This window comes from Propithecus coquereli, unplaced genomic scaffold (assembly GCF_000956105.1).
Source record: "Propithecus coquereli isolate 6110/MARCELLA unplaced genomic scaffold, Pcoq_1.0 Scaffold351, whole genome shotgun sequence".
Taxonomy (NCBI): domain Eukaryota; kingdom Metazoa; phylum Chordata; class Mammalia; order Primates; family Indriidae; genus Propithecus; species Propithecus coquereli.
Genome location: NW_012149186.1, coordinates 2,380,490 through 2,406,435, shown reverse-complemented (window position 1 = coordinate 2,406,435; position 25,946 = coordinate 2,380,490). Strand labels below are relative to the sequence as shown.

The window sequence follows — 25,946 nt, the reverse complement described above, 5'->3', positions numbered from 1 at the left end:
GCCTGTTGGTGGACATTTGGGTTGTTTCCAGTGTTTAGCTATTGTTAATAAAATGACTATGATGTTTTTCACAAGTTTTTCTGCTGAATGTTTTCATTTCTCCTAGACAAAGTGGAACTGCTAGGTTGAAGCACAGGTATATCTTCAACCTCAGAAGGAATTTCCAAAACTTTTCCAAAGTGGTGTTATGACCTTACATTCCCACCAACATTAAGAAAGTTCCAGTTGCTCATTTGTGCCAACATTTGGTATTGTCACCTTTTGAATTGACCATTCTACTGAATATATATATCACATTGTAATTTAAATTTGCCTTTCCATTAACACTTTTTCATGTGTTCAACTTTAGTCTTCATTTTTTATGAAGTACCTATTCAAGATACTTGTCCATTTTAAAATTGGATTTTTTTTTTATTATTCAGCTGTAGTTCTTTATATATTCTGGAGACAAGCCCTTTGTCAAACATGAGTTGTGAATATTGTCTCCCAGTCTGACGCTTGTCTCTTCATTTTCTTAATGGTGTCTTGATGAACTAAAGTTTTTGATAAAGTCCAATAAGTCATTTTTTAATTGTTTTTGGATTCTGTCTAAACAATTTTGGGCAATCCCCAATTTATGAAAATACTCTCTCATGTGTTCTTATAATAGTTTTATAGTTTTAGCTTTAACATTTAGATCTACGATCCATTTGAAATTAATTTTTGTGTTCAGCATGAGTAAAGGCCAAATTTTTTAAAAATATGGGTTTTTCAGAATCATTTGTTAAAAATATTTTCATTTCTACATTAAATTGCTTTGGTGCCTTTGCCAAAAGTCAGTTGATCATGTATGTGTAGGTCTATTTCTAGGCTCTGTCTTCATTTGTATTAATTTTTATCCTCATACCAACATCACATGGTCTTGGCTACTGTACTTTTATAGTGACTCTTGAAGTTCAATAGTGTGCATCATCCAGCTTTGTTATTTTCAAGATGATTTTGACTATTTTATGTCCTTTCATTTCCATGTGAATTATAGAACCAGCTTGTCAATTCTACTTTAAAACAGACAAAAAGTAGAAGCGTTGATACTGGATACTTCTGCCTTGTTCTTGATGTTCAGAGGAAAGTATTCAGTGACTTATCATATTATATGATCTGATCAAGGTTAGTTCCCATCCATTTCTAGCTTGCTCAGAGGTTTTTTTTTTTTTTTAGTCATCAGAGTATTGCATTTTGGAAATGCTTTTTCTGTATCTGAAGAGAGGACTATATGGTGTTAGTCCTTTATTTTGTTAATATAGTTAATTATACTGATTTTTGAATGTTCAATATTCTTTGATAAACTCCACTTTGTTGTATTATACATTTTGTATTAATGGATTTGATTTTCCAATACTTTCTTAAAGATTTTACATCTATATTTATAAAATGTTGGTCTGTAGTTTTTTTTTTTTTTTCTTGTGATATCCTCGTCTGATTTTTGTATTGGGGATATACAGGTAGATTCAAATCAATACATATGTTAATTTTAAAAGTATTCCCTTCTCTACTTTCTAAGTAAGTCTATGTAAGATTGATATCAATTCTTCTTTAAATGTTTTATATTATGTGCCAATAAAATCTTCTGGAACAAAACTTTCATTTGTAGAAAGATTTTAAAATATAAATTCATTTGTTTTTTATAGATATAGGACTAATTAGGCTTCCTATTTCTTGAGTCAGTTTTGGTAAGTTTTATTTTTCAAGGAATTTGCTCATTTAAGTTGTAAAACTTAGGCTGGGCGCGGTGGCTCACGCCTGTAATCCTAGCTCTCTGGGAGGCCGAGGCGGGCGGATTGTTTGAGCTCAGGAGTTCGAGACCAGCCTGAGCAAGAGCGAGACCCCGTCTCTACTAAAAATAGAAAGAAATTAATTGGACAACTAAAAATATATAGAAAAAGTTAGCCAGGCATGGTGGCACATGCCTGTAGTCCCAGCTACTCGGGAGGCTGAGGCAGGAGGATCGCTTGAGCCCAGGAGTTTGAGGTTGCTGTGAGCTAGGCTGACGCCACGGCACTCTAGCCCAGGCAACACAGTGGGACTCTGTCTCAAAAAAAAAAAAAAAAACTTATGCATAAAATTCTTTATTATTATTTTAATGTCTATGGACTCTGTAGTGATAGAACATCTTTCTTTCCTGACATTGGTAATTTGTGTTTTCTTTCTTCTTGATTAGTCTTGCTAAGGGTTTACCCATTTTAACTTTGCAAAGAACCAATTTTTGGCTTTGACAAAAATTCTCTATTGCTTGTCTTTTCTATTACATTGATTTCTGCTCTTATTCTTCTTTCCTTCAACTTTGAGTTTCATTATTCATCTTTTTCTAGCTTCTTCAGGTAGAAACTAAGATAAGTGATTTTAAGCCTTTTTCTAAATTCCCTCTAAACACTGCTATGGATGCATCCCACAAATTCTGATATATTGCATTTGTCATTCAGATCATACTATTTTCTAATTCCCCTTCTGATTTTTTTCTTTGATTCGCAGGCTACATTAAAGTCCATTAATTTTCAAATACTGCTTCCTAGATATTGTAGTTACTGATTTCTGGTTTAATTCCTTGTGGTGAAGTATATCCTCTGTAGGATTTCAATCATCTGAAATTCATTGAGACTTATTTTATGATACATCAGATGGCTTATCCTGGTGAAAATTTCATGTGCAATTGAAAAATTTGTTGAGTGTAGCATCATGTAAATATCAACTAGGTCAAGATAACTGATGCTGTCATTCGGATCTTTTCTATCCTGATTTTTAAAAATATATCCTATTAATTCCTGAGGAAGTATTATCAAACTGTAATTGTGACTTTGTCTATTTCACCCCTTCATTTTTTTCCAGTTCTTGCCACACATATTGTAAAAGTCCTATCACGTTATTAGATAGACATAATTGTTATTTGTACATGATAGAGACTTCCATCCCCTTAATAGACCTAGAAATATTCCCTTGTCTTCCCAAGTCTATCTTGTCTGATATTAACATAGCCACTCCAACTTTGTGATCAGTGTTTGCATGGTCTATCTTTCCCCATCCTTTTACTTTCACACTATTTGTATATTTGTATTTAGTGTGTGTCTCTTGGTTATTCAGTTTGACGATCTGTCTTTGACTGGAGTGTTTAGTGCACTTACATTTAATATAACTATTGGTATCTAAAGATTTAGTGGACATCATTGGCTTGTTTCCTTAGAGGGAAAGTATTTTTTGCTTTTTATTTGTATCTATTTGTCCTTGCTATTTGTTATTTTTCTTGTTGGTTTTTCTTACTGTTACTCCTTCCCTGTCTCCTTCTGGTTAATCAAATGATTTTTCAGTGTTCCATTTTGATTCCCTCCAGCAGTTCTAGCTGTATCTCTTTGCATTATTTTTTATTAGTTGCTCAAGGGATTATAATTGCACTTTTACGACAATTCTACTTAATATTAACGAATCTTGTAACAGTACAGTTCCATTTACCTATACCTTCTGTAAAACAATTCTGGATAGCAGACAGGTTCTTATAGATAACTAAAAACTAGGTAGTATACAGATGAGGCTTTGTGTATTTGCTCCTTAAACCAGTACATGACATTTGGACTGTTCAGACTGCACACACACGAGGTTAGAGAGGGAAACAGAGGTTTGACCAAAACACTAAGTATTATTCAAATTCTTTGTTCAAAGACATTATACATGAAGTTATTCACCTACACATCCAGTATCAGAAGACCATTAACTGACAGTGAATTGTGCAAACCTCTTTCAATCTTTTCTTCTAGGCTGGGCGTGGTGGCTCATGCCTGTAATCCTAGCACTCTGGGAGGCCAAGGCAGGATTGCTTGAGGACAGAGTTCAAGACCAGCCTGAGCAAAAGTGATACCCCATCTCTACCAAAAATAGAAAAAATTAGCCGGGCGTGGCAGCTCACACTCTAGTCCCAGCTACTTGGGAGGCTGAAGCAGGAGGATCGCTTGAGCCCAGGAGTTTGAGGTTGCTGTGAGCGAGGATGACACCACAGCACTCTAGCCACGGCTATGAAGCGAGACTCCGACTCAAAAAAAAAAAAAAATCCTTTCTTCTAATGTTAAAACAAACAAAACTGAAGGACACATTTAAATCATTTTAATGATTACTGAAGTTTGTCCAATTTCCCCCTGCTTTATTAGTCATTACTAACATAACCAATTTTGGAAGCAGCACTTTTAGAGTTGAAGTAACTCAAACCCTAATGACCTCAGTGGTATGTATGAAGCAGCAGCATCACAGATATCCCTAATAGTTACGGTATTCTACTCCACTATCCAGAACATTTTAATTTCCCCATAGAGTGAAAACAGTAAAATGGTAAAAAGCTACCATTTACCACGCCTTCACTAAGTTTAGAACATTGTGCTAATGCTTCATATATACTTATTTAATCTTCACATAAGGTAGGTACTATGCCCATTTCTTAGTTGAGGAAACAGTTCAAGAATTTGCTCAAAGTCAATAAACACGTATCAGAGATAGGAATCAAAATTTATGTGTAATTTTGGGCTTTCTATATGCAAATCCTGCAGCCTTAAACCACTCTTATACACTGCCTGTACGTGGGGAGAGTAGATGGGAACTCCCAGGGGACATTCTTCAATCTAGTTTTGTTGATTAAAAACAGAAAGGAGAGGTTGAGGAATCTACTTGCGGTAAAGGCAGGGGCTTAAAGGCTGACAACCAAGAAGGAAACTGGAAAACTTAAAAAGCAGCTATAAAACCTCAGAAGGAAAATCATCTTAGAGCATATTCAGAGGGGCAAAAAGACCTAAAGCAACACAGTGAGCATCCCAAAGGCCTAACTATACAGCTACAACAATTAGCTATCTCTAATGGGCCTGAGTTGCAGAGTATTCACATGAGTATCATTAAAAACATGACCATATAATATTTTTTAAGAATTGGCTAAACATCTATGCACATGTAGTCAGGTGGAAACTCACAGGTGACACAGTGTGCTTCCCATTAGTCATGTTTCCCACTGGAGCTGACTGTATCGGGTTTGTGAGACTTCTTCCTCCAAAATCAGTCAATAGACTTATGTTAAAGACAACGTGTATATTGAAAGTAGCAATTTTATTTGAGTTAAAATTATTTACAAAAACCCAAAGACATACTTCATGAAACTGGTACAAACTATTTTTTCCAGCTGTTGGCATTTGATCCAAAGATCATAGCTGGGAAATACTGTATAAAATAAAAATAGGATTGGATTCAGAAAAGTACTCTACTGTTCTAATTTCCAATTGGTAGTATTTACAGAAATATTTACAATGGAAAAAAAAGGTTACTTTAAAACTTTAGTTAATTTGCAAGTCAGCCTCAAGTACCCTAAAATGCAGAGTTCTCTGAGGGTTAAAAACACACAAATGCACTACAGTTGGTGAGGTGGTATCTCCCCCACCGCCTCCCCCCACCAAAATCTGCATCTCTATCAGTGCTTGACAATTAGTTATTATTTAAGAAACAAAATAAAACAAAAAAACTGTTAAACACTGAGGTAAATCAATTCTCAAATGATTACCAGTGTAACAGAAAAATGTAGTTCACCCTGATTGTTCTCATCCAAATGTTTCATAATATCCTCACCGTTTGCCAAGTCAGTTTTACCAAGTCTGTTCCTTTTCCTAAAGCCAATGATTAATAAATATCAATGTACTTTAAAATAATTAAAACATCTAACTAATTTAATTTTATGGGTATCACATACCAATATGCTTTTAAAATAGTTTGCTAAGCTAGCTTTTATACTCAGGGCAAATACAATCTCAATCTTTCCCACGTTACACTGGTATACTATGTTCTTAAAAGGTGAAGGGGTAGGGGTTGGGGTGGGTTGAAGGAAGAAGAAAACAATTTGCCTGGAATCAGTTACTTCCTTATAGATTTCCCAACAATCTGCATTATCAAAAATAGGAAGACAATAGAAGGCAGCCACTGCATCAAAAAACATTACAGCTGGCACTGATACAAGAGCCCCGATTTGTCACTTTATACAAGGAAATAACAAAGTCTAAATGGGTAAAAATTAGACTTTAAGCTATTTTCCCCAATACACACCAAACTAATATTTTTATGGCTTTAAGTTTTACAAATCCAATGAAGAAACATGATGTAACTACCTGAAAGGTATTTAAAAGTATTCATGAAACATCTCTCTAAAAAGCCTGTATTCAGGCCCAATCAATAAAAAAAGAAAAAACCATATAACCAGTGGTCTGAACAATAATAGAAGAAAAATTTGCAATGTCATAAAATTAAGTCTATAAAATATTTTGTGTGTTCCATAACTGCTTTTTCAAACAACTGTTCTATGAACAAAGAATCTGAATGAAAAAAGGGTCTTCTCTAAACCAGCAATTTAAGGCTTTGCGCTTATGCAATTGATCCTGTCATTCTATAGAAGAATATACATGTTATCTGGAAACATGAATTCCACATTGGTGTTTTAGCTTCCTTATATTTATTGTATTGAACATTAGAAAATATATCTAGAGAATCCTCCCTCATAACTTAATGTTTCAAGAGCCTCTCTAGCATTAAGTGTAAACTACCCTGGGTTTGTTTATTTTGCTCACTCCTTTAACAGGGCACATCATCTTATATAATATTCCCTCGACTGTGATTTGTTTTCTTGTGTCTACAGCTATGACACATTATGGTATGATATTGAATATGGTTGTGGTCACAAAAGTGAAAAACAGTTCAATAACCCAAACCTAATCAAGAATAAAAAAATATACTATTAATCCCTTGTGTCTTTGGATTCCATCTAATTTTAAATATAGACAGTAGCTCAGGGAACAACAACCAAAAAATTCACAAAATTATTAAAAGCTTTATTTACGATTGGAATCATTCAACAAAAAAGCAAAAGCAAATGAGCCTGAAAAAGGAACTAAGCTGTTGTCTAGAATGTCCTCAGAACATTCGATACCTCAGTAGCTAAGCTGCCTTTGCACCTGGCTGGCATGACAACAGTGGCTCAACATACACAGCAGTTGCACTAACAGCAGCACAAATTTTCCCCTTAAATCTTGCCCAGAATAAAGCAAGAAAACAAGGGGAGGGTATAAACTCTGCCAAAGTAAATGTATTTAAATACTGCATGGAATTGTTAACAGCCTGAACCTTTTCCCTCATTTTTGATAGTTGCAGATTGATGTAGTAACTGTCATTTAGCAAATGCAGAATGCATGACGAAGAAATCAGGTGGTCTTAAAAATCCAAACATGAATGATACTGATGAATGTTCTCGGTATATCTTCAAGGACTTCTTTCGTGACTTTTCTTTGTCTAAGGATAGCTCCAGCATTACCGAGCACCTGAAGCAAAGGGAAAGCAGCTAGCAATGTTCCAAATATTCAATCACTCTAGAGATAGATTTCTGGCCCGTTGTTCCAACAGCACACTGAAAGAGGGGGTGAAGGAGGGAAAGAAGTAACAGTTAATATTTAACAAACATTAGAAAGTATTAAATAGAAGTTTAACTCCTTTATATTTACTAAAATGAACACCACAAATCAAAAGTACACTGATATTAAATTGTGGCTTTGATAATAAAGTGTTTTGCCATAACATGAAATAATTATTAATAACTTGAAGAACTAAAATTAAAATTAAAAGACAATCCTTTTTTGCTTCCACTCACTGTGGCCATAGTATTTTTATTTCTATTGTCAACGTATTACTCTTAAAATTTAAAACCACATACGCTACAATAAAAGCTACTTACAGTAAGATTCATGAAGCTCAAAAATTTTTTGAGCATCTCTGTCATTATTGAAAAGTCTCCTTCTGGCAGATATTCCCGCACAGTGGTTACATTGATCTGAGGAAACAAATCAAAGAAATATTGGTCGGCGGGCAGAAGACATGAGATCGCACCCTGTGTTGTTGGTTCTGGCACACACCCTGTTGCAAAACAAACTTCTACAAGGTCCTTGGAACACCTAGGTTATTCCGTTTCCACACTCACTCACTCTGCATTAGCATCCATTCCCTACCCCCAGCCTACCCTCAAGAAAGGAAAAAGGCACAGCTGGCAAAGCCTCCGAAGAAGCATTTGTGTGCATAATTACTTTTGTAAACTTCAAAGAAAAAGGCCTGAAATAACACTGCACTGGTGAATATGTGAGTGCGTGCTGGGGGTGGGTGCCGCAAAAGGAATTGGGAGAGGAGGGGAGGATGTTACACTGAGAATGTACTCATAGAGCTGCTCTCGAAATAAAATTTTTCATGCTCCACAGGTGAATTCAGCCAAATATGTAGGACAGGAATTAACTAGAAGTTCTTTTATAAAGAGATTCTTGAACAATGCCAGCAGATAAGAGAGCGTTTCCCTTCATTATTGGCAAGGAACAGCCAAACTATTAATATATATAAAAAAATCTATTATAAGGAAAATATTACATGACCTGCTTAAAAAACTATCCTATTTCATTATATTAAAAAATGCTTTAAAGCTTCAGGAACAACAAAAAGAAAAGCTCCTCTAGTAAGCTGCACCTATAATAAGGAGCACAAAACAATGTTATCCCAAGTTTGAGGATGCAAAGTAATGGGCCGAAAAAAAAAGTGGGGGAGGGCTTCCAATTTGACTTTTGTTAGTGGGAGCAAGGAAAAAGAAACTACATATTACTCTTTAGCAATCTGCCATCAGCCCCTCCCTCCCTCTTTTCTATTCCTTCACCAGGACACTTAAAAAATTATAAAGAAGCAAAATAAAGTGCTCCTATGATTTGGATGGAAGTCCCTCATTCCTCCTTTTTTTTTTTTTTTTTGAGACACGGTCTTGCTCTGTTGCCCAGGCTAGAGTGCAGTGGCATCATCATAGCTCACTGCAACCTCCAACTCCTGGGCTCAAGTGACCCTCCTGCCTCAGTCTCCCAGTAGCTGGGACTATAGGGATGTGCCACTATACCTGGCTAATTTTTCTATTTTTAGTAGAGATGGGGTATCACTTTTTCTCAGGTTGGTCTGGAACTCCTTACCTCAAGTGATCCTCCGGCCTTGGCCTCCCAGAGTGCTATAGGCATGAGCCACCACTCCCAGCTGATAGCCCCTCATTAATCTAAATCAAACCCTTCTCTTGTCCACACATTACAGAATGCAATACATACAATGGCTGAAGCAATAGGAAGGACAGTTATAGCATTTATTTTAAACAGCATAGCAGGTACAAAAAGAAAAGGCTTGATACAGCATGGACTACTTGAAAAATTTTAAAAATATCCAAGAGGTATGTCTGGTTTGGAAATTGGGAAGCAAGCAGTCTTCAATCTGCTGTCCTGAAGCAGTAAACAAAGTCAACATTGCCTCAATGCTGGTGGGGAGTGATGTGATCAGCAAGTACTCTGAAGACAGATGGCCCTGGTGGCAGCATGTAAGACCCAGGAATGGAGGGAGGCAAGAGAGCAGAAGAGCTGGAAGAAGACTGACCACCGCAATGCACCAGATGCAAAGTGGTAAGAAGTCATGGTGGACAACTGAAAATGAGACCAGATTCTCCTGGGCTTCCTAAGTATGCTGCCCTTGACCACAAAGCAGCGCTTGCTACATACAACCACCTGCTTTCTTGTCTATTTCTTCCACTAACACACTGGGAAAACCAATCTCCTTTACCTTTTGTGGGATCAGCTAGTTTTTTGAGTTCACAACACTGCCCACAATTGAAGAACCTTATCTCTTTACAGATAAGATACAAACATAAATAGGATTTAACATGGAAAAGACAGCCCAAGATAAATCACATGTTGTAATAACACAATTTCAGAGACCATTATATAAGAACGAACATGACTATGATTAAACCTAGTATGTGTAAAACTGAATACTTAAAAAGATTTAAATTTAAATATTACATTATTTGAGGCCTACTTCCTTCTTCCCTGTTTTTTTTTTTTTTTTGAGACAGAGTCTCACTCTGTTGCCCTAGCTAGAGTGAGTACCGTGGCGTCAGCCTAGCTCACAGCAACCTCAAACTCCTGGGCTCCAGCGATCCTCCTGCCTCAGCCTCCCGAGTAACTGGGACTACAAGCATACTACCATGTCCGGCTAATTTTTCCTATATATATGTATTTTTAGTTGTCCAGATAATTTCTTTCTATTTTTAGTAGAGACGGGGTCTTACTCTTGGCTCAGGCTGGTCTCGAACTCCTGACCTTGAAGCGATCCACCCGCCTCGGCCTCCCAGAGTGCTAGGATTACAGGCGTGAGCTAGTTTGTTTTTTTTTACGTTTCTCATTTGTTCTTAAAATCTTGACATTGGAAATAAGGAAAAGGACTGAACTGAAGAGGTTACAGGAAAGGGGGATAAAGCAGGGCCTCCAGAGCCATGACTCGAACCTTGGTCTTCATCCTGAAAGCGGTGGTGCCCAGAGGGGGCTCACGGAGCAGGCTGGTATGCATTTAGATTGAATACTATGTAAGTATGGAAGAGATGGATTACGACTGATTTGTAAAACTACACAGGACTTAGATAAATAGATACAGAAAGTGAAAAAAAGACACCATAGAGAACTAGATGGCGGAAATGTGATTGGGGAGATGGACCCAGGCACAAGAAGTCTGCATGAGTTACTCCTCAAATGAAGCTATTCATGTAACATTAGTCTTTTCTTCCAATCCTCTAGCTTCAAAAAGAGTGATGGCACTGACTTCCTACTAAAGCCAACTCTCTTGCTACATTTTTTCTTGTCTCCTGAATGCTCAAGGAAGAAAGGAGAGGAAGGGGAAGGGAAAGGGAAAGGGAAGGGGAAGGGGAAGGAAAGGAAAGGGAAAAGGAAAAGGAAAAGGAAAGGAAGAAGAAAAGAAAAGAAGAAAAAAGAAAAGAAGGGAGAGGGGGAAGGGGAAAAAACTCCCTTTTATTTAAAAAACTGGCTTTACCACACTGGACCTTCCACTTAAAAATATGCATGTGAACCGCCCATTTTAAAGGGAACACTCACGGTGATTCTGCCACCCCCTTTACAGACTGATTTACTCCTCATCTTTGTTTTTCCCATGGCAGCAGATGTCCCAATAGCCACAACCTTCCACTTCTGGGATGACTCAGTCAGATTATCTAGACACTCAGATTTCTCACAGGTAATGTGACCCAATGCTGGCCCAGACGAGAGGAAGTCTACTTGGTGAAGGGTGGGGTGGAGTAAGGTCCAAGGGGGTGGGGGGGATCTGTTGTCTTAAAAAGAAACATAGAGGAAGAGGCACCTATTACTGCTGGATATTATTTAACTTAATGAGATATCTAGCTATAGTCAGCATAGGGTCATGAGAACTAGCAGAGGAGCAGACAACATGTGGAGGACAGCAGTTTAAAGACAGAAATTATCTGAGTTCCTAATGACCTTGTTGAGGCACTGAAATAATCCAAATTAGACTTTGCCATCTTGGTTAAGCCAGCTAAGTACAGGTTTTATACTATCCCTTCTTTTATTCCAACCAAAGACATCTGAACAGATTCATCCATCAAATAACAACTTTTTCATTAGACTAATGTACTCCAACTCTGGGAAGTACCTTTAAAAGTTCAACAAATATTTAAAAGTTTTTAACATTATACGCTATCTTAATTTTTAATTTAATTTCAGGTGTGTAAATTTTCCTCCTTTACTTCATGAGACTAACTTGTTTTTGACATCTGCTTTTTATTAAACAGCAAACGGCCTAACTCTGACATGCACATCAATTCTAAAAAAGCCATAAAGATCAACAAATTACTTTTAAAACATGAAAATCAATTTATTTCACTCCAAACCTCAGTTAGTAAAACATATATTGGAAAGGGAATAAACCTGTCTAGAACGTATAAAAAAAAAAAAATGCTAGATAAGTTTATTCCCTTTCTAACACAGATTCTACTAAGAAAGGTTTCTACTCAAAACTAAAGAAAACTGTTGGAAATATTAAGACATTTTCTTGCCATTTTTCTTCCACAGGAAAATAATTTAAAAATTGTTTAAACAACCCTCTAGCCAGCCAACAGTCTTTCTGGAATAATATGGACATAAATGGGGAAAAATTAAAGAAATAAATAAGTGACATGGGTTGGTATGAAACTGGTCCACTGGAATCTTTGAAAGAAAAGATTTTAAAGATAAAAAGATAAAACATTACTGAACTATTTACTCACTGGACTTTCCTGGCAGAGACACCCGAGAAGTAGTGCCGTGTAGGAGGCCACGATGCAATCCTCCATGTGTTTGCCAGCATGCTGAAGGGCTGAAAATGTTTAAATAAAGAATTATATCAGTATTTCAATTAATAACCATCTCACAAAATCAACTATTTCTATTAGTTATCTTCTCTTCAAAACTACTAAACATCAACGAATGATGCTAAGACAACTGGATATCCACAAATTAACTCAAAATGGAGTAGGGACCCAAATATAAGGGCTAAAAACCATAAACCTTTTGTGTTATGAAGGGCACCATTAACAAGGCAAAAAGACAACCTACTGAATGGGAGAATATATTTGCAAATCATGTATCTGGTAAGGATCAAGTACCTAGAATATATAAAGAATTCTTACAACTCAACAAAAAGACAACCCAATCAAAACCTGGGCAAAGGAACTAAACAGACATTTCTTCAAAAAAGATATGCAAATGGCCAATGAGCACATGAAAAGATGTTCAATATCACTAGTAATCAGGGAACTGCAAATCAAACCACAATGCGGTATCATCTCACACCCACCGGGACTGACCTAAGACAAATAGTGGAACCCTCATCCATTGCTGATGGGAATGTAAAATAATGCAGCCACAATGGAAAACAGCTTGGCACTTTTTAAAACGTTAAATATAGAGTTAATATATAATGCAACAATTGCAACTCCTAGGTATATATCCAAAAGGAATGTAAATATGTCTACAAAAAATGTACACAATTGTTCACAGTAGCATTATTCACAAAAGCTAAAAAGTAGAAACAACCCAAATGCCTATCGATGGACAAAAGGATAAACAAAATGTGGTACAATAATACTATGGAATATTATTTGGCTATAATAAGGAATGCAGTACTAACATATGGTATATCATTGATAAACCTTAAATACATTCTCCTGTTTGAAAGAAGCCAGTCACAAAAGGCCACATATATTGTATTACTCCTTTTATATGAAATGTCCAGAATAGGCAAACCCATAGAATCAGAAAGTGGATTAGTGGTTGCTAGTGGCTGGGGGAGGGGAAAATGGGGGTGATGGCTGCACAGTCTTACCAATATACTAAAAACTACTGAATTATTCACTTTAAAAAGGTGAATTTGGCCGGGCGCGGTGGCTCATGCCTGTAATCCTAGCACTCTGGGAGGCCGAGGCAAGAGGATTGCTTGAGCTCAGGAGTTCGAGACCAGACTGAGCAAGAGCGAGACCCCGTCTCTACTATAAATAGAAAGAAATTAGCCAAACAACTAAAAATAGAAAAAATTAGCCGGGCACAGTGGCACATGCCTGTAGTCCCAGCTACCCAGGAGGCTGAGTGAGGCAGGAGGATCGCTTGAGCCCAGGAGTTTGAGGTTGCTGTGAGCTAGGATGACGCCACGGCACTCTAGCCCAGGTAAGAGAGTGAGACTCTGTCTCAAAAAAAAAAAAAAAAAAGGTGAATTTTGTAGTATCTGAATTATGTTTCAATAAGCTGTTTACATTTTTAAAAGATTGCTAAACAACCAAAAATATCATTATGCGCCCCTCCCCAAATATCAAAACCTAGTAACTGAGAAAAAGAAACAGAAATGTCTTACAACATCAGAACTAATGGCATTAGATTTGGGGAGGAGCTCAGATTGAGACATTGCTGGGTATTCCTAGTTAGGTGAAGCTGAACACACTACAGCTGTCCCTCGGAATCCACAGGAGATTGGCTCCAGGACGCCCTCCCATACCAAAATCCGAGGATGCTCAAGTCTCTGATAAAAACTGGCACAGTGTTTGTATGTAACCTATGCACATCCTCTGGTATACTTTACATCATCTCTAGATTACTTATAGTACCCAATACAATGTAAATGTTATGTAAATAGTTGTTATACTTTACTTTTTATTTGTATTATGTTTATTGGGTTTTTTCCCCAAATATTTTTGATTCACTCACGGTTGGTTGACTCTGAGGATGCGGAATCCATGTAATGTAGAGAGCTGACAATTTAAATTTCCTAACCTTAGTGACAGGAAATTCAAATGGCTATTCTGTAAAACTTGTATGAATGGTAAAACAAGTATCAGAATTACTGACAACACTAGATACTCGAAGATTTGACTAGTGCAGATATTACCTCCAAAGTAATCCTTACAGTGTTTACCACCCAGTACTTACCCTTTGAGAACTATTCCTAGAATTTATTACAATAGAGCTCGGTTTAAAGTGAAACTGACAAAACAATCGAAAAAATTCAAAACTGGAAAAAGCATTTTGTGTAGCTGCTTTTCAAATAGATGAGTAAAGGAAAGAAGGGCCCAGGAAGGAAAAGTGACTTGATCTTTCCTGTCGCTAGCATGGGTGCCACTGACATCCACCTTCCTCACTGCTAGGGAGAACTACTACAATACTGAAGTATCAAAGCCTGTCTGGACTGAATTAGAAAAGCCCTGGCCGGGCGCGGTGGCTCATGCCTGTAATCCTAGCTCTCTGGGAGGCCGAGGCGGGCGGATTGTTTGAGCTCAGGAGTTTGAAACCAGCCTGAGCAAGAGCGAGATCCCGTCTCTACTAAAAATACAAAGAAATTAATCGGACAACTAAAAATACATAGAAAAAATTAGCCAGGCATGGTGGCGCATGCCTGTACTCCCAGCTACTCAGGAGGCTGAGGCAGAAGGATTGCTTGAGCCCAGGAGTTTGAGGTTGCCGTGAGCTAGGATGACGCCACGGCACTCTAGCCCGGGCAACACGGTGAGACTCTGTCAAAAAAAAAAAAAAAAAGAAAAGCCCTAAAGTAACCGCTAGATTATGACAATCTGTGAATTAAAATACTTTGAAGAAAACAAAATCAAACCATTATGCTCAACTTGACTACACTATTCAAAATAAATATACCTTTATTGAGGTCAAGTTCTTCATCATCCTCCTCCTTCTTATGTATCTCTTCTGTACCATCAGTCTTTTCAGTTGACACCCACTGTATTTCTCCACTTGTTTCTTGCCACTCTCCACTCTTATCATGCTGAGTGGTGGGAGCATCTTTGATCAACTCATCTGTTTTACTTTCGGCCAACTGGGCTGCTCGTTCTCGTTCAAGGAATAGCTGATAAAAATTATTTTTGAAGATCATTAAAAAGAGATCATCAACTAACATACAGACACCTAAATTCAAGGTTCTGATTGATTTTAAATATATTGCTAACTCTAAAGAAGGCTGTCTGGTAAAAAGAGTGAGTATAAGTAAAAGGTTTTAGTCTATATCTTACTGAAAGCCAAAACAAAACCATAAATGCTGCTAGGACTTAATCAAGTAATCTATTAAATGATGCAGGTATTGTTTCCAAGAATGACAATTTCAATTTCCTTTAATTTAGATAATACTAACAAATTCAAGTAAAAAAAAAACAAAAAAAAACAAGACTTAAATTAACCCAGGCAGACTAGATGAGTTAATGGGAAAGGAAGGAAGGACACTGAATTAAACAACATGATGTTGGTGGGAGGGGAGCAATGGGTTCTTTCAAAGAATTTAAGAGAGAATCAGCAAAAGTCAAAAGCAAAAGATCTCAGAAAGAACTGGATCTCAACTAACATTATTAGCATTTTTACCAAATGAAGTACATAGGGAAAGTCATAAGTCAAAAGGGAACACACCAGACCAGATGCGGTAGCTCACACCTGTCATCCTAGCACTCTGGGAGGCCAAGGTAGAAGGATCACTAGAGGTCAGGAGTTTGAGAACAGCCTGAGCAAGAGTGAGTCCCTGTCTCTACTAGAAAGAGAAAAATTAGCTGGGCATGGTGGTGCTCGCCTATAGTACCAGCTACTGAGGAGGCTGAGGCAGGAGGAGCGCTTGAGCCCAGGAGTTTGAGGTTGCTGTGAGCTAGGCTGAAGCCACAGCACTCCGGCCGGGGGTTGAGGGGCACACCAAATTCCTTCGCTTCACTTACTTTATTTTCCTCTATGCTGGTACAGTGCTGAACACATAGAAAGCATTGAATATACTCACTTTCATAGTTTGGGAAAAGCTCCAATTACTAGAAAGAACTACTTGAAGATCAAATGCCAAACAGACCTCAAAAATTTGCTGAATACACAAAACAGTGGTATATAAACTTCAAAGACAGCTAGTATAAGATAATACCCTTGAGAAAATAAAGTTTAAGCTTTATATAGAAAAGCTATTCTGAAAACTGGTCCAGGAATCTCTGCGAGTCCCTGAGACCCTATCGAGGACTCTGGGAGGTCAAACTTATATTCATAATAATATTAGGTCATTAAATATGAAATGTCTGATTTCCTTAAGTATTAAATTTGATAGCTGGTATCTCTGACATTTTGACTTTGACATTTGTTTTATTTTTATTGTGAAGGTACATCCTCATTCTTTCAAACACATGGTTTCTGGCTTGTGATTATCTTTCAAAAAAATTTTTAGAGCAATTTCTGCGAAACCATGGATAAGTTAAAAATTCGTGTTATTTTTTAATATGATTTCTATTGTGGAACCAATGCTGCAGAGACAGCTCAAAATATCAGCAAAGTGTTTGAAAAGGATGAGGCTAATGAACACACAGCACGCCGATGGTTCCAGAAGTTCTGTTCTGGTGATTTTAATCTTGAAATGAGCCATGTGGGCAACCTGAGACAAAGGTAGATAATGATGAGCTAAAAGCTATAGTGGAAGCGAATCCATCTCAACCTATGCATGAACTGCTTGATGTTATTATTCCAATAATATTGGACCATTTGAAACAAATGGACAGGGTAAAGAAGCTGGATAGATGGGTACTAATGAATTAAACAAGTATCAGAAGCGAAATCATCTCTAAGCTTGCCTTTCTTTGCTGTCATGACATAAAGGTGAACCAGTTCTATAGTGTATTGTTATGTGTGATGAAAAACAGATTATTTTTGATAATCACATGCATTAGGCACAATGATTGGATAAAGAGGAAGTGCTAAAACACAGTCCAAAACTGAATATTCATCAAGAAAAGCTAATGGTGTCTGTTTGGTGGTCCAGCGCTGGTATTATCTACTACAGCTTCATGAAGCCTGGTCAATCCATTACAATGGATGTCTACTGCAACCAGTTGGATGAAATGATGAGGATGCTTGCAATCCTCATTGAGAGACTGGTCAATACAGACAGGCCAATCCTCTTGAAAGACCACATGTTGCAAAAAACAACGCTGCTCAAACTATAGATGCCGAACCTGGAAACTCTCTGTCATCCACCACATTCACCTGACGTTACACCAACTTGACTACCACTACCTCCAAGCTGTGGACCACTTCTTGCAAGGAAAAATATTCAATTCTCAACAAGCTGTGGAAAATGCCTTTCGTGATTTCACTGCCACTTGCTGTCCAGGCTTCTTTACTGCTGGCATAAACAAGCTACTGTTAAGATGGCAAAACTACACTGATAGTTTAGGCACGGACTTTAATTGTACTATTTCTTGTTTGAGATATAATAAACTATAACTTTTGATTCAAAATCAGACATTTCATATTTAATGACCTAATACTAAGAGATCAGCCTACTGCTTTCTCTCATGAGGGTACAGTGGAGTTTTATAGTCTACAAGCCATGTGATTATGTCACTACTCTAATGGTTAATGCAATTTTCCTAGTTTTTTTTTTTTGAGACAGAGTCTTACTCTTTTGCCCGGACTAGAGTGAGTGCTGTGGCGTCAGCCTAGCTCACAGCAACCTCACACTCCTGGGCTCAAGCAATCCTTCTGTCTCAGCCTCCCGAGTAGCTGAGACTACAGGCATGCGCCACCATGCCCGGCTAGTTTTTTCTATATATTTTTAGCTGTCCGATTAATTTCTTTGTATTTTTAGTAGAGACGGGGTCTCGCTCTTGCTCAGGCTGGTTTCAAACTCCTGAGCTCGAACAATATGCCCGCCTCGGCCTCCCAGAGTGCTAGGATTATAGGCGTGAGCCACCGCATCTGGCCAATTTTCCTAGTTTTAATTTATAAGTCAGTAAATATAGATATAGTACATATGAACAAAAGCTCTTTGGGTTTCCTAATAATTTTTAAGAAGCCCTGAGAGTAAAATATTTGAGAAGACAATGATAGGCTCCTAGTCATGACTCAGGAAAGGATCAAGTTTTTGTGGATTAATTTCTGAAGTCACAACTTCAAGCATTACTGGTTTCAAAAAGACAAAAAGAGGTAAAAAGTCAGCAAGGGCTTTGGAAAAATAAAAAGGATAGTGCAATCCATTACTGTTTCTGGACATGTGCAAAATTAACATTGAAGAAAATACCAAAAATATCTAGAAACCTGTTAGACTGGCAAAATGTTGGCATGAGTATGAAGAAATGAGGAATCATAAACAGTTTTGGAGTAAAGTATAATTTGAGGGCAGAGGAAGTATGTGTTTAGTAATGAGGGTGGGAGGAGTTAGGCATAGCAATTTTAAATACAGTATGTATACTCTGACACAACAATTCCTTAAGCCAGGAAATAACCCAACACACAAACTTTGAAAAGTATGTCCCAAGATTTATGTACTACGGTACTTATCTCTATAATATTTATAACAGAAGAAAATGAAAAGAAAAACACACAATAATCAAAAAATATTTCAGTAGAGGACTGGTTAAATAAACTACTAAATGGTATTCATTACAAAGAAAGATAAACCTACGTGTTGATATAAAAAGCGCACGAAGACAATGTAAACAAAAAACAGTACACACTAATGACTATGTATAGTAAGATTCCATTTATGTAAGAAAAACTGCACATTTATTTTTATACATGCATAAACACTAACTTCTCCGGACAGATACAAAACTATTAAAAATGGTAACTTTTCAGGAAATAGACTTAAGGATTTTAAACCATTCTGAATGTAATTTTTTAAACCTATGTACATAAACTACTTCTGTTTATTTTTAAAATAAACAGATCAATTAATTTTTCAAGAGTAGATAAGAAAAACAACTAGACAGAAGAATGTTCATGTCAGTAATCAGAACTACCTATTTTGAAAATTACTAGATTAAGATCAATGCTATCAGTAGTACTAAGGACATAAATCTGAACATGAATTTTTCCACTGTATCTTTAAATATGAGAATTAAAAGCCATTTCTTGATACTTACGATAAGTGAGTAGAAGGTGACACAATTTTCTAAAACAAGAGTAACAGAACCTATCACTCAAAACGTATTACAGTCTAAAAACAAAAACTTCAGACTGATTAAAAACTGACAAACCCTAGCAGGTAAAAGAAAGCCAGGCATGATATAGAGTGATACCCTGAAGAACAAGCCGCTTCTACAACACGTAGTACAAAAGAGGAATACTGGGCTGGATATACCAAATATTCCCAGGTCAATCAGACACAGTAGGAAAATTTGAGACTATTCCTAAACCCACAAACAGAGGTCTCCTGGAGTGTGGGAATGCTTTCTGCAGATTAACCCCTACTATGTGAATAATGCAGATCGATCATCTATTTCTTCAAAAACAAACTCCTGAAGCCACTGATGGCATATTTTTATTCATTGTGGGTTCTATTAGGCACCAGAATGGTTGAAAAAACTCTGGTATGACCATACAAGGGAATACCTACTCAGCAATAATGACATGTGCAAGAATCTGGATAGACCTCAAGGACATATGATTAATGAAAAAAAGTCAAACTCAAAAGGTTACATAGGATTCCATTTATATAACATTCTTGAAAAGATAAGACTGGAGATGGAGAATAATTAGTGGTAGCTAGGAGACAGGGAAGGCCAGCAGGCTAGGTAGTGGGTAGCACAAGGGAATCCTTTTGTGGTGATAGTTCTGTACTTTAGTGTAGTGGTGAGTTCATGAACCTAAACATGGAATAAAACTGCATGAAAGTATATATGTCACACACACACACACATAAATGAATGCAGGCTAAAATGGTGAAATTGAATAAGGCCTGAAGTCTAGTTAATAGAAATGTAAGAATGTCAAGTTATTGGTTTTGATATTGTACTACAGTAATATAAGATGTCACATTAGATGAAGCTAGGTAAAGAGTAAACAGGAATCTTTGTACTATTTTTGTAATTTCCTATGAGTTCCTATACTCATCTCAAAATACAAAGCTTAAAAACAGAGCAATAAATTACACAGCAAAGAAATGCTTCTTTTAGCATAAAAATAAATCAATAAGTAAATGAGGTCTACAAAGAAAAAATAGTCTATTATTACCAATTATTGTAAGTAAATTACTACTACTGTTTAGCTATTAAGTTACCATGATAATTTATCACTGGTTTCACATATAATTTTATTTTTCATAACTAAGGACTAAAATTTCAAGGCCATTCAAGACTGATTATTCTGAATCCTAGGGATTACATCTCATCCATGGTCAACACTCAATTATACATAACAGAGAAGAATAAGAGGATAATGAAAAATTAAGACTTTAAATGGCTCAAAGAAACTGTATCTTCCCAGGATTTCCCATGCTCAGCCACTTTGTCACTTTCCATACCGGTAAAGAACAGGTGACAAAGCACTAACAGTGTTCTGGACACACATCAGACCAGTAAGTAAATACTGGAGGACTGGATAGGATGGGGCTGGATTCCCAATTTCCATTTTGTTTCATTTCCAATTTGATTCATAAAACAAATGAGCCTTGTGATCACTTCTTGAGGAGTGATTACAATAGCTGAGTAAAGCCAGTGTACCTCTTACTGGTCTACAGAGAAACTGTACCACATTTTTAATTGGTTAAGAATACTAGTTAAAATAAAGTTTCATCCTGGAAACTATGAATATTTAAGAACTGGTCAGGTCTAAAAGACATTCCCTCCCTACGCCAGCAAAGATATGCTTCGGAAGTTCTAAATTAAAAAAATAAAATAAAATAAAGGGCAAGGAGATAAAAAGGTGCAACTGATAAAGGAATTGGAAGATGCAACAAACTACAGGTGTTAGCTTGTTTTTTTAAGTTGTTCTTACCTGCACTAAAGCCTGAACGGCATGAACTTGTCCAGCTATTCTTAAACTATCATCTCCTTCTCCACTACAGAAAGAAGAATCAAAAGAACACGATGTTTCCATGTTGACAAGACAGTGCCGATTCCGAGCACTATACTCCACTAGATTAATCAGTAGACCTAAGCCCTACAAAAATTTTAAAAGATACATATTATCACAGGTGAGAACTTAAAACAAATGAACACAATATATGTACTTTTATTGGCAGCTTATAAAAACCTGGTAATCAGTGTCTTATCCTCTGAAAAATGGCTAAAAACCATTATGTAATGTAAGAAAGATTCCAAAAGAATCATTCCTTTGGTTTTTAATCACCACTTTTAGTTTCCATACTTTTTATTTTTACATACAGTCCTTCATGACTGTCCTTTGTACAATAAGAAGTATGTTCATACAGAATTTATCAATACAATTCCACAACATATTAAACAACTTGTTCTTAAACTAAGATGAATGTTTTCATCGTACTACATAAAATACTCATTTTGGAAACAGTCATTTCAACTTACCAGCACTCGAATATCAAATCTCTGCTCCTGAGGTAGGTACTTTGGAACCTGAAGCACACAGTTCATCGCTGTGCCTATGAGGCCATCCTGTTCTCCTGTTTTGGTGCTGCCCCACTCTGACGTAAGAAATGGAAACAGAAAAATTGTTACTGATTCTTCCTTATGAAAATAATAAATCAGTATTTATTAAAATGGATATTAACTTAGGATTATATAGTTATCCTTTTATTGAAATACATTATTGATACTAGGCTAATTCTAAAATTATCAACTCCTGGCTGGACGTAGTGCCTCATGCCAGTAATCCTACCACTTTGGGAGGCTGAGGCAGGAGGATCACTTGAGGCCAGGAGTTTGAGACTAGCCTGAGCAAGGGCAAGACTCCATCTCTACTATAAATAGAAAAATTAGCCAGGCATGGTGGTGTGCACCTATAGTCCCAGCTACACAGGAGGCTGAGGCAGGAGGATCGCTTAAGCCCAGAAGTTTGAGGTTGCAGTGAGCCATTGCACTCTAGCGCAGAGACCCTGTCTCAAAAAACAAAGCAAAAGAAAAAAACAAAAAAACCCAACAAAGTTAAAATTATCAACTCCTAAAAGCAGTTTAAACCTACATATGGGTAAGTCAAGTACATTATGGCAGTTAAAAAATCACTACATTGGCCAGCCCCAGTGGCTCATGCCTGTAATCCTAAGCACTCTGGGAGGCCGACATGGGAGGATCACTTAAGGTCAGGAGTTCAAGACCAGGCTGAGCAAGAGCCAGAACCCCGTCTCTACAAAAAAATAGAAAACTTAGCCAGGCCTGGTGGTGTATGCCTGTAGTCCCAGCCACTGGGGAGGCTGAGGCAGGAGGATCGCTTGAGCCCAGGAGTTTGAGGTTGCTGTGAGCTAGGCTGATGCCATGGCACTTTAGCCCAGGCAACAGAGTGAGACTCTGTCTCAAAAAAAATAATAATAAAAACATTACTACATCAAGAAAAGAAACAAAGGGGATTAATTTGTTTTCAGATGTAATATATAATCTTTCAATGAGAAAATATGGAGAAAATACTACTTACCATTATCATTAGTTAAATTGAGCAACACCCCAATGATGGCCCTCATGCAGTCCTCCACTGCTTTGCCCACATGGTTGGTTACATTCTGGTGAGGCAGAGGCTTACTGTCAGCTAAGCATATGCTGTCTTCAGCACGATTATACTGCTGAATCAGTTCTTCACAATGCTGCAATGCTCTTAAAAGAAAATAAAATGTGGACTATTATGGTAAATAATAATAGTACACAATAAATTTGTACTTACTTGAACCTAAATGCTGCCAGATTAAATCTTATTTTATTTTGCAAAATATGATAATTTTAAAAATTTCTCTAAGGAAAGGTAGAATTAAAACTCATGGCAAAAGTTTATATTTGTACTAACTACATCTACCACTAGTAAACTCTTTATTTCCCGGGAGTTGTCCCCCATTTTACTGATCTCTCCGATACAACAGACAGACCACAACCCTTCCCCAAATAGGTAAACCTTTAAGAGCTAATGTTGGACACCTCTGATTCTCATTTAGATATTTTTCATTTAGAAAGCAAGCTCTTAGCAGGTAGGGATTGTTATATATACTAATATTACATAATAAATAACCTTGTAAAGGACAGGTATTAAGTACTTTATATGCATTAGAGCAAATCATTATTTTTTAACTAGAAGTCACTCAAACTGACATGTCTCCTGGCAGCCATCCAAGGGTATATACTGAGCTGCATCCAAGGATTCTCAAGATACTACCCAAAATAACAAGGAATAATCCTTAAACCGGTCTAGTACTTCTAAAGAATCTCTTTAAATCACCAAGATCACTAAATTTACTTTTAAGTCTAATGTAAATCAAGTAAGCTGACTCTGTCAGTTGATTTTTCATGTATTAATATTATATGCCATACAAAACTACTAAAGAAGTCCACACCATATCTAATCCACCCCTAGGTGCCCTTTGGAACACTGAGGAAATTCTATAAGGTTCCTAACCCTTTGTTTAGGACGGTGTTCCTCATGACTAATCTAAAATAATTTGTTCTGATGTTTGGGAATGTTGGCCAGAATTACCAAGCTGTTGATAACTCAACTGTCTTTAATACTGAGCTAAACTGTGGCTTCAAAGGTAGGGGGAAGTTCAGCATATACTATTTAATCTATCAATATGCTATCTATGCATAAATTGTGGTTCTACTGAAAAGCTCAAAAAGATAGATGAATGCTCTTTCACAAATATCCAATTCTGACCTCTCCTGCCACTTCCAAGACATCTGACTTAAATTTCCTAATCACAATCAAAGAGCTAAAAACCTGTCATATTAAATATAAATATCTCCTTTTACAAGGCACTTGTCATGGTTTCTGAAGTATACAAAAGAGACCTTTTAAAATGAGAAACAATATATACAATTATTTGTCAATTTAAAAAATAAAAAATAATATATAATCAGAAACAGATTTAATTTTTAAGAACATTCTTTGGTAAGGCAGAATAAAAGATGATAAAACAGGTGGAATGTATATATTAAGAATACTAACTGTGAAATAAAATTTTCAAATGCAAGACAAATGAAGAGATGGAGAAGAAATCTACAGATTAAAAAAAATCTACTGGTAAATTTGAAACTACTGGTAATTTAAGATTATTAGAAATTTCAGTATTGACTAAACATATTAAGCAATTAATAATTTACACCCTGTGAAAAATAGTATTGTGCTTATACTTTTTAAAAGAGTCCTTTTCTTTTACAGCATATACTCAAGTATTTATAGATGGAATGATAATGACATCTGGATTTGCTTCAAAATAATACAGGAGGGGGAATGCATGGGGTTATAGATAGAAATAAAACTGGCCACAATTGATAACTTTTTTTATGATGGGGAGAGTGAAGAGGGGGGTTCAATTTCCTTTTTTTTTTTTTTTTTTAAATTAAGACAGAATCTCAGTCTGTCACCCTGGGTAGAGTGCAGTGTTGTCATCATAGCTCAAACCTCAAACTCCTGGACTCAATCGATCCTCCTGCCTCAGCCTCCCAAGTAGCTGGGACTACAGGTATGTGCCACAATACCCAGCTAATTTTTCTATTTTTAGTAGAGACGGGGTCTCACTCTTGCTCAGGCTGGTCTCGAACTCCTGAGCTCAAGCAATCCTCCCACCTTGGCCCCTCAGAGTGCTAGGATTAAGGAGTGAGGCATGAGCCACAGTGCCAGGCCCATAACTGATAATTAAGCTGAGTAAAGTATATATAAGGGTTTATTATACCATTTTGTCTATTTTTGAAATTCTCCAAAATAAGAGGTTAAAAAATAAATAAAATGAAGTAAGAGTGCTGTGGGCCTCTGATAAGGCCCACTTCCTAAGAAAATTGCAACATACATCCAAAGATAATAAGGCATCAAAGAGATGTGGAATATATGATTATTTTTTCAAAATAGAGATTTGGAGAAAGTTAACCATGTGGTATTGTGCTGGAAAGGCTAAAGGCCAGAGAACTAGGGCAGAGATAGCAAAAACTAGGACAGAGATATCAGGAAGAGGCTGCTGTAATAAGGTAGAACGAGGACTGGAGAGGTACTTGGGAATTTTACATGCACTGAGGTAATAACGTTAGCCTAATTGTAATGAAAGTTGGGCAGGGAGAATGTGGAATGGGAGAACTACATATAGATTTGGAAAAACAAGTATTACTATAAATAAAGGGCAGAAGAAGAAGGCTAGAGAAGTCCACTTATAACAAAAATAAGGACTAATGCTTTTTGTTGACTATATGCCAAGCACTGCTCTAGGCTTTACATATTGACTAATTTAATTCATTAATACAACATGCACAATACACAATAGATATTTTAAAATCATTTAAAATTTTAAAATGTTTTATATATACATATATTTAATATACACTATTTTAAAATCTATTATATATAATATGTAAATACATTAAGTCATTTTATTGTAACAGCAATGGTAAGTTGATCAGATATAATTATTAACCTCCTTGTGAAGAACTTGTAGGAAATAAGTGACTTGTCCATAGCTATGCAACTTAAGTTAAAAAACCACAACCCAGTCATTTTGGCACCAAAATCTGCACTCTTTAACTTTTGCCCAATAATGTACCCTGAATTCACAAACTCAACAGAGCATTTTCTGGAGAAAGGTAATGCAAGTTTACTTCCGTTATGGTCAATCCAAGTGTTTTA

The 25,946-nt window shown here is 36.6% G+C and overlaps 1 protein-coding gene across 1 annotated transcript in view; it reads right to left on the bottom strand.

Moving 5' to 3' along the window:
- Nucleotides 1-5,092: 5,092 nt before the first annotated feature.
- The window catches only part of WAPAL (wings apart-like homolog (Drosophila)), a 106,843-nt gene continuing 85,989 nt past the window's right edge, over nucleotides 5,093-25,946 (bottom strand). Inside the window, exons 12-18 of the mRNA XM_012651256.1 lie at nucleotides 22,770-22,945; nucleotides 21,710-21,825; nucleotides 21,162-21,326; nucleotides 15,075-15,282; nucleotides 12,167-12,255; nucleotides 7,769-7,864; nucleotides 5,093-7,444 (exon numbers count right to left, since the gene is read on the bottom strand). Of these exons, the coding sequence (XP_012506710.1) occupies nucleotides 7,379-7,444; nucleotides 7,769-7,864; nucleotides 12,167-12,255; nucleotides 15,075-15,282; nucleotides 21,162-21,326; nucleotides 21,710-21,825; nucleotides 22,770-22,945 (916 nt within the window). The 3' untranslated portion in view covers nucleotides 5,093-7,378. The remainder of the gene's footprint in view (nucleotides 7,445-7,768; nucleotides 7,865-12,166; nucleotides 12,256-15,074; nucleotides 15,283-21,161; nucleotides 21,327-21,709; nucleotides 21,826-22,769; nucleotides 22,946-25,946) is intronic.